Source organism: Acanthisitta chloris, unplaced genomic scaffold (genome assembly GCF_000695815.1).
Source record: "Acanthisitta chloris isolate BGI_N310 unplaced genomic scaffold, ASM69581v1 scaffold16615, whole genome shotgun sequence".
Lineage (NCBI taxonomy): Eukaryota > Metazoa > Chordata > Aves > Passeriformes > Acanthisittidae > Acanthisitta > Acanthisitta chloris.
The window spans coordinates 23,000-31,632 of NW_008674439.1; the positions used below are offsets into that span (position 1 = coordinate 23,000).

The 8,633-nt window shown below is 43.1% G+C and overlaps 1 protein-coding gene across 1 annotated transcript in view; it reads left to right on the top strand.

Annotated features, from left to right (window-relative positions):
- Positions 1-645: 645 nt before the first annotated feature.
- Positions 646-8,633, top strand: part of BACE2 (beta-site APP-cleaving enzyme 2) — a gene marked incomplete at its 5' end in the record, with an annotated part of 25,829 nt that continues 17,841 nt past the window's right edge. The window contains one exon of the mRNA XM_009075355.1: positions 646-734. Coding sequence (XP_009073603.1) covers positions 646-734 — 89 coding nt within the window. The remainder of the gene's footprint in view (positions 735-8,633) is intronic.

Sequence of the window (8,633 nt, forward strand, 5' to 3'; positions counted from 1 at the left end):
GGTGTCTTGTTCTGTCTATGTGGTTTTGTTGGGCAATTTTTGGCCTAAATCACCTTCCCAATTAACCAAACAAGTGGCCCACTCTTGGGACACCTCTCAATCAATGCTTTTCACAGTGTTTATAAATCTGCCATCCTATTTAAAGGTGGTGAAGGTTGTGGTGGGTCCTGCTGCTCAGGACAAACTGGGCATCATTCCTGTGTTTTCCAAGCCACCAGGCAGCTTTGTGCTTCTGCTTATTGACCTGCACTCAGCCCCTACCTTGAAATCTCTATAAGCTCTAAGGCAAACAGTGCTTGAAACTGTACTCAATTCAGCCTGTGTCCTGAACAGGCCAGGTTGCTGAGACACATGGATTGGGCCAAAAAGAAATTTGAGATGATCAGGAATTCATCTGCGGTGTGAATATGGGCTTGGCAGGTGTTCCCCCTTCCAGGAACATGACTATTTTAAAGCACTTCAGCATGATCAGCTGTTTTGAAGGGGCTGCAGCAGCATACCTTTCCCAAAACTGACACTAGATTTCTTTTTCAGGGCAATCTTCATCATCATTTTAAAACTGAAGGTGGTTTAGGCAAAACCGTTAATAATTTTGTTTGTTTATTTGGATATGTAAATCACCTCTTCTTTCTTCTCTTTTGGCAGTTGAACATTCTGGTTGACACTGGGAGCAGTAACTTTGCTGTGGCAGGTGTGCCTGATCCTGATGTCACCTCCTACTTCAATTCTGCGCAGTAAGTACCTGTTCTGCACGATGTGGGGGGTGAGGATGCTTTTTAGACTCTGGCTCCTCAAGGGAAAAGAGGAGATAAGGCATTCCATGGGGCTTCTGTGATATCCCATGAGAGTGGGATGTTAGTTGCCTGAATGGGAATTTTGGTCTTGCCTGACTCCATGAACAGTTCTACTGATTTCAGCACAGCTGAGCTCTGAGTGCAGCACTTATTAGAGCTTGAGAAAAGGGAAGAAGATTATAGGGGGAAAAAATCGTTTGCAAAATCACACCAATTTCAGCCAATTTCTTATCTGAATAGCCTTGGAAGGAATCGAAAGTTTAAGTATACTTCGCCTTTGTTTGGAAACAAAAACTAGAACTCAGTAATTGTATCTGTTACTTGACATTTCATCCAAAACCAAAATTAGTTAGTCAAAACCTAATTTGTTGTTTAGTTTGGCCAAGGGCCTCAATCACTTAGTGATTTGGACAGGCCCTGCTGAATCTTGTTATTTATAGGATACAACTCGGTGGGTTTGGTGCTTGTTATTTATGCACTAAATTTGTTGTCTTTAGTGTAAACTGACATTAATCACAGCCCAGCACAGCTTTGTCTGCCTGAATCACTCTCTCTCCTTTCTTCTTTCCATTCTGCCCTTCTCTAGTTTCAATTATTTCAGATAAACTTCTCCAAAATGCAGTATCTATCTTTAGCTGAAGCATATGGATTAAAATACTTAGAGGGCTGGAAGGCTGGAGAGTATCACCATCCTCATTACCTCATTATGTATTTTAACATGGGGTTTGGCACTTTTTTGCTACTAAGATGGACTGGTAATGGGGGGAAATCCATTACTTCCATGCTGCTTACTAGAATAGTCTTACCTCCTGTCACACATTCAGATGTTAATGGAGATATTTCACATCTCACTCTGATATGATATAGTTCTGGAAAGTCCAGAATTTGCACTTGAAAGCCATTTCTGGACTACTGCAGAGTTTTCCATGCCAGCTATCCCCTTCCCCTGGTTGGCTAGAGGAAACTTTAAATGCAAGGGATTAAAAGCACAAGCATTCCTTCTCCCTTTTCTTTTAATTGATGTTTTTGAGTTTGGAAGGGCAAAGTTTCTCTCAGAAGAACCATAAACCATTAGAAACAGTGAAACAGCAGAGGTTGTGTGTTGAGAAAGGCTGTGAAATCACTTGAAGGTTACAGTCTCTGATCAGTGTTCTCAGGGTACACTGTGTTTTGAGAACTTTGATATAAAGTTGATAGTGAAACCTTGAAATTTAGGCCCTGAAGAGTTACGGCTGCTTTGTAAAGTTATTCAAACTCAAGACATTTCAGTCCAGAGCAATTGCAGTGGCAGTTTCTGGTTGGAGTTGGATTGATGAAGTACTGCAATATGCTCAGACTGAAGTGCATGCTGCTTCCCTTTAAAATATTTCAAATACATTGAAATAAATGTTATTTGGGAGGGATTCTGACCTCACTGAAGTCTGTTTCACAAATGCTGGTTGCAAGAAACCTCTGTAGGTGACCTAGCACATACCCCAAATGAGGTGGGGCTGTCACCAGGTCAGGCCAGCCATGGCTGAGTGTAGCCAAGTTCTGTAAACCTCTGAGGATGAAGAATCTGTGCTCTCAGGGAGTGTGTTCTAGTGCTGTGCCACGCTCTCCTGTGGAGGAAATACTTCCTGTTGTCCAACCTGAACCTCACAAAATGTAACTGATGGGTGTTGCCCTTTGTGCTGTTGTCTGGCACTGCAAAGAAAAGTTTGGCTGTGTCATCCTTCTGTCTTTCAAATTGTTGTAAGCTGCTGGTACATCTCCCTTCAGCCTCTTGTCTGCAAAACCAGAACCCAGGTCCTCTCAGCTTCTTATCATGGGTCCTGTGTTTGTGGATCCTGACCTATCTGGTAGTCCTCTGCCAGGTCCTCTTTTCTTTCTCGAGGTCCTTGTTGAACTGGGTTCCTACAGCTGTCCACAGTCTGTTCCAGATGTGGTCTCACCAGTGCTGACCAGAGAGGGAGGGTGACTTCCTTGGCTGTGTTGTCCATGGCCCTCCAAATGTGGCCTGGTGTGGAGTTTGCTGTACACACAGGGCGAGTTATGGTGTTGGCTCTTACTCATCCTGGTGTCCCCCATCACCCCAAATCCTTTTGAGCCCTTTTCAGTTGCTTCTCAGTCTGTCCTGATGCATAGAGCTGTGTCCTCACTGCTACAAAATTCTGGGCTTCTCCTTGTTGAATGCCAGAAGGTTCCTGTTGGCTCCATCTTCCTATTTTTCAAGGTTCCTTTGGATTCATCACTGCCCTTTGGACCCAGTGGCTCAGCCCATCTTCAGCCTACGTAGTAGTTGATTTGTTCAGCCCCATATTCTCAGCTTCCAAATGGGAATGCCATGGGAGATGATGTCCAAAGCCTGACTGAAGTCAAGATGTGCTACAGCTGCTTTGCTTTCCTCATCTGTGTAGCCAGTTGTCAGCTTGTAGAAGTCAGTGAGGCTGGTCAGGTATGATGTGCTTGTGAAATTCCTCACTGAGTGTCCATGATTGTATTCTTGTCCTTCATGTGCTTGGAACTGGTTCCAGAAGGTTGTTCTCTGAGACTTTTCCTGACCTGAGGTGAAGCCCAGTGACCCATAGTTCCTTGGGCCCTGCTGCATCTCTCTTTTTGAGATTGGCTTTACAATAGCGTTTTCCCAGTAATTGGGTTACCTTCCTTGGTGTCATGGTTTCACCCCAGATGGCAACAGGGAGAGAATTAGCAGGGTAAAAGTGAGAAAACTCATGGGCTGAGATAAATACAGTTTAATAGGTAAAGCAAAAGTCACAGGGGCAAGCCAAGCAAAACATGGAATCCACTCTCCACTTCCTATGGGCAGGCACATGTTCAGCCATCCCCAGGAAAGCAGGGCACCAGCATGCAACACAATGACTCACCAAGGCAAACACCTTAACTCTGAACACCCTTTCCTCCTTCTTCCCCCTCTTTATAACTGACCATGACACCATACAGCATGGAATGTCCCTTTGGGTCAGCTGTGTTGGCTCTATCCCCTCCCAAATTCTTGTGCACACCCAGCCTGCTTGATGGTGGGATGGGGTGAGGGGCAGCAACTGTGAAGAAAATTAACTCTATCCCAGCCTAAACCAGCACACCTGATTGACATGATTTTGCACAGACAGTAGACAGGGGCCTTGATATCACATCAGCTGGATTTGTAAAATTACTGAGAGTGACCTTTACCCATGTGTAAACATGTTCAGCCCAGGAAAGCAGGGCACCAGCATGCAACACAATGACTCACCAAGGCAAACACCTTAACTCTGAACACCCTTTCCTCCTTCTTCCCCCTCTTTATAACTGACCATGACACCATACAGCATGGAATGTCCCTTTGGGTCAGCTGTGTTGGCTCTATCCCCTCCCAAATTCTTGTGCACACCCAGCCTGCTTGATGGTGGGATGGGGTGAGGGGCAGCAACTGCATGCAACACAATGACTCACCAAGGCAAACACCTTAACTCTGAACACCCTTTCCTCCTTCTTCCCCCTCTTTATAACTGACCATGACACCATACAGCATGGAATGTCCCTTTGGGTCAGCTGTGTTGGCTCTATCCCCTCCCAAATTCTTGTGCACACCCAGCCTGCTTGATGGTGGGATGGGGTGAGGGGCAGCAACTGTGAAGAAAATTAACTCTATCCCAGCCTAAACCAGCACACCTGATTGACATGATTTTGCACAGACAGTAGACAGGGGCCTTGATATCACATCAGCTGGATTTGTAAAATTACTGAGAGTGACCTTTACCCATGTGTAAATGAGAAAAATGACCTGTGGGCACTTTTGTGCCACCCTAGGTGGAACACTTCAAAATTAGATATAGAGGTTTTCTCTTGTCTGGTAAACATTCCTGCAGTTTTTCCCTGTGTTGTCATGGAGTGCTTCCAAAGTCATAAACTGCAAGTTGAAGACAAGGGGAAAGAAAGATTAGTAATTTGTTAAGTTAATGGGACTCAGTTAGAGATGTGTGCTTATTAGAATATTAGTATTGTGTTGGAGAACGAGAGTGATGGGTCTGAGTTTCTTGATGCTGTTAGTTTAATTTTATTCAGATGATCAAAATCTGAAATTGAATGCATGATTGGTTTTTGCCTAGAATTAAGGAGGGTGCATAGAAAAGGCATTATCTTTGTTTCAGAGGGCCCAGAGGGTGTGTTTTCAGCAAGAGCCTGCCTGGAGCAATTTTAGAACTAGCTTGGTAAATGATTGTGTGTATCATATAATCTGTGTAGTATAATTTTGCTGCTTAATTATCTGGTTCTTTCTGTACAAAACGAGCAGAGGTGTTATCATGAACTCTTTCACAGCTTAGGCTTTTGAGTAGCTTTAACCAAACTTTGCTGTGAAAAGTTCTGAGTTTGCTGCATTGGTCCTGCTAAGTTACCACAATGTATAAAGTTTGGGGAAATTTGTCCTGAACTGGAAAGAAATCAGTGTTTGTTTCTTATGCTGTTCAAAATAACAAGTAGTTCTGTTGATTATGCTACTTACGATAAAAGAGCTACTTAAACAGCCATATAAAGGGATTTTTACACTTGAACCCAGCTTATCAGTGATGGCTCTGCAGCAGTATGTAAACATGACATGCTCAGGGCTTTTGGTATTCAGCAAGAGTATTCAGTTTTATTTCAGTGTGAGTCCTACTGCCTCACCTTCTGAAGGTTCAAGAGCAAGCTGCTCAAGAGCTGATCTTTTCAAGAGATAGGGAGGTAAGAAAAATATAAGCAATAAATTAAGGTAATACAGTGAGTTATATACCAGCGAATAAAACTAAGCTGCTTTGCAGTATGATCCTGTGAGTTTGGTTGTATACACTGTACAGCTTGTGGTTTGGGGTGAGTTACAAACTTGGTTCAGAAGCCCTGCAAATGAGATGGGACTTCTTGGTTAAAAATCAATAATTTATGTTGTGTTTTCACGTTTGCTTTGTCTCAAAGATGTTTGGTGAGGTTGGTGTTAAGCTGGGCTTCCCACGAGTAGGGAATTTGCTGTTGCTATGTCAAGTGAATGAATTCAAATTAATCAGGACATGAGAAGTAACATTTTGGTCCTGATTTGTTCAGTGCTATATGCTGGTTATGAGGAGTAACTCTGCAACAGAAAGTGAACCCATTGCAGGTTTTCTAGCCGAGGCATGAGGACCATCAAGGCCAGGCTGGATGAGCCTTGAGCAACCTGGTCTAGTGAGGAGATGTCCCTGCCCAGGGCAGGGGGTTGGGACTGGATGATCTGTAGGATCCATTCCAATCCCTTAATTCTGTGATTCTATGTTTGTTAGCTGCTTTGAAGAGAAGATAGAAACAGGAAGGAGAGGGAGAAGGAAAGTTGGATCACTACAGCACCATGATCTAGGAGACCTCTTTTCTTGCCTCTGGCTAAGATACACTCTGTCTTGCCAGAAGAGTTGAATTTCCTATTTTCTTATCACAGCCAAAACAGCTTGTTTGTAATTATTTTGTTCTGTGTGTTTGTTTATAAACACTCAGCTCGTGAATTGCAACATATCTCTGGTTTTGACCTCTAAAAAAGTTTTTTTGCTTTAGATCAGTGAGGTGGAAAGGTGAGAAAATCAGAGTGGCTGATTACAGGCAAGAAGATGAGCAGGAAATGGTTTTACAGAACAGAATATAATTCACTGCCACGAAGATTATGTGAGATCCCTTCGCAAATTAGGAATTTTGCTCTTTGAAAGAAATGACAAGGTCTTGTCTTCAGTGTGACATTTGTGAGCTTTACAAATGAGATGAGTGTCCTCATACCCACTTCTGCAGGTGGGGGAAGCTGAGGCACAAAGGGTGAGGAATAGGCTTGTCCTGTGTTTCCACAGGAAAGCTCACCAACCATGCTGAAAAATTAACCTAGTTTTTCTGTGTTCTGGTCCACAGCTCAATCCCTTAGGCTGTTACTCCTTATGGAAAAAGAGCTGTGTGCTGCTGTTGCTAGTCTCACACCGTCTGTATTTGCAGATTTGCTTCACTTTATTCTCCCAGCACTTGATTTTCTCTGATTTCATGTTTCTTCTTCTGCTGCCCAGCCAGGCACTTTCTACGTGAAGAACACTCTATTCTCCCTTTCTTTTCTTGCCTCCCCCAGTTTCTCTTATGTCTAATTATTCAGGCTCTATTTTGACTTATAAAATGTACTGCCAGTGTCACAGAGGTGTTCTGAAGACTCTGCCTGAGCAGAGATATTCCTTTGTGTAAGTGTCATACAAATGCAGAATTACACAGAAAGGTAAAGCAGCAGTAGCAGGAGAAGTGACCGGATACAAGTAGTAACCGTATCTCTGGAATTCATGCATTTTGAAATAGTATCTCATGTATTTCTGCTGTCTTGGATGTTAACCCTTGAAGGGTTAGGTCTTGGGAGTATCAAGAACTGCCTAGAGTTGATGCCTGACCTTTTACTACTCCCTCCCTCCTTAGCTAGGAAGAGGGTCAGTTGCATGGTCCATGTGGCCAAACTGTCTCTCAAGATGAAGTGTTGGAATGGATTAAACTTATCTATGTTGCCATGTAAAGGTTGTTCCCCATAATATGCAAAATCACAGTGACTTCATGCTGATGAGCTCAGAACAGTTGGCTGTGACACTGCTTCATGTGGCTGTTTCTGTTAGATTAGAGCTGGGTTAATGAAAGTATCTGCACTTGATAAACCACCTGCACTTTCTATTGTTTTGCACAAACGTAAAGGTGATGTTGTAAAATTATTTTACACCTTTTTTTTCTTAATTTACTTTTTAAAAAAGCTGTCAGGAGAAAAGTCTGTTCAAGCAAACTGAGCGTGGTCCTCTGTCCCTTCAAAAGGGGAAGCTGTAAGGTCCAAAATAAATTGTGAGGGATCTAGAGCTTCTATAGCACTTTGGTAGTCATGTGTGTGGAATATGATTACAGTATTTAGGGATTACAGGATTTTAAAAGGAAAAAAAAATCAATTGAAGTTTTTTTCTAATGTTTTTGTTAAGCCTTCTAAACAGGATTCTGTGCCTTTCTTTGCTTGCCATGCTTAACTGCTCCTTGGCCCTTTCTGACCTGGTCTAGAAAGAATTCCTTCCTTCTTCCTCCAAGTCAGTGAATCATTTCTTAATAATATCCAGGTCTACTTACTTCCTGATAGATAGACCAAACTGCAGATTTAGAAAACCTCTGTCTTACAGCTGATACTGACAATAATATTCCAATTTACCCAAAATGAATCTTTTAAGAATGCTAATGAGGCATTAGTCTACAGCTCTTCAGTTAGCTTGGCATTTCAATTTTAGATTTGAATTCAGCAGCTTTTCATTTGCTAGTGCCACTCAATATGTTCCTTCTCCAGTTAAAGAGTGTTGCCGCTGTTGTGCTGGAGCAGCCTGAGTCAGGGGCACATTGCACAGGTGACATACTACCTTAGATTTAAAAACAACAAGAAGAAGGCACACACTGTAAAGATTTAAGTTATTGATGGTTTCTGGATAAAAACAGAGCCTTGAGACCCCACCTGGAATACTGCATGCCAATTCTGGTGTCCTCAACGTAAGAAGGACATGGAACTGTTGGAGAAAGTCCAGAGGAGGCCACCAAGTTGTGAAGAGAACTGGAGCATCTCCACTATGAGGACAGGCTGAGGGAGCTGGGGCTGTTCAGCCTGGAGAAGAGAAGGTTGTGTGGAGACCTCAGAGCAACTTTTCACTATCTGAAGGAGCTACAAGGAACTGGAGAGGGACTCTGTGTTAGGAACTGCAGTGACAGGGCAAGGGGTAATGGATTCAAACTGAAGGAGGGAAAGTCTAGCTTAGATGTGAGAAAAAAGTCTTTTACTCTAGTGGCACAGGTTGCCCAGGGAGGCTGTGGCTGCCCTGACCC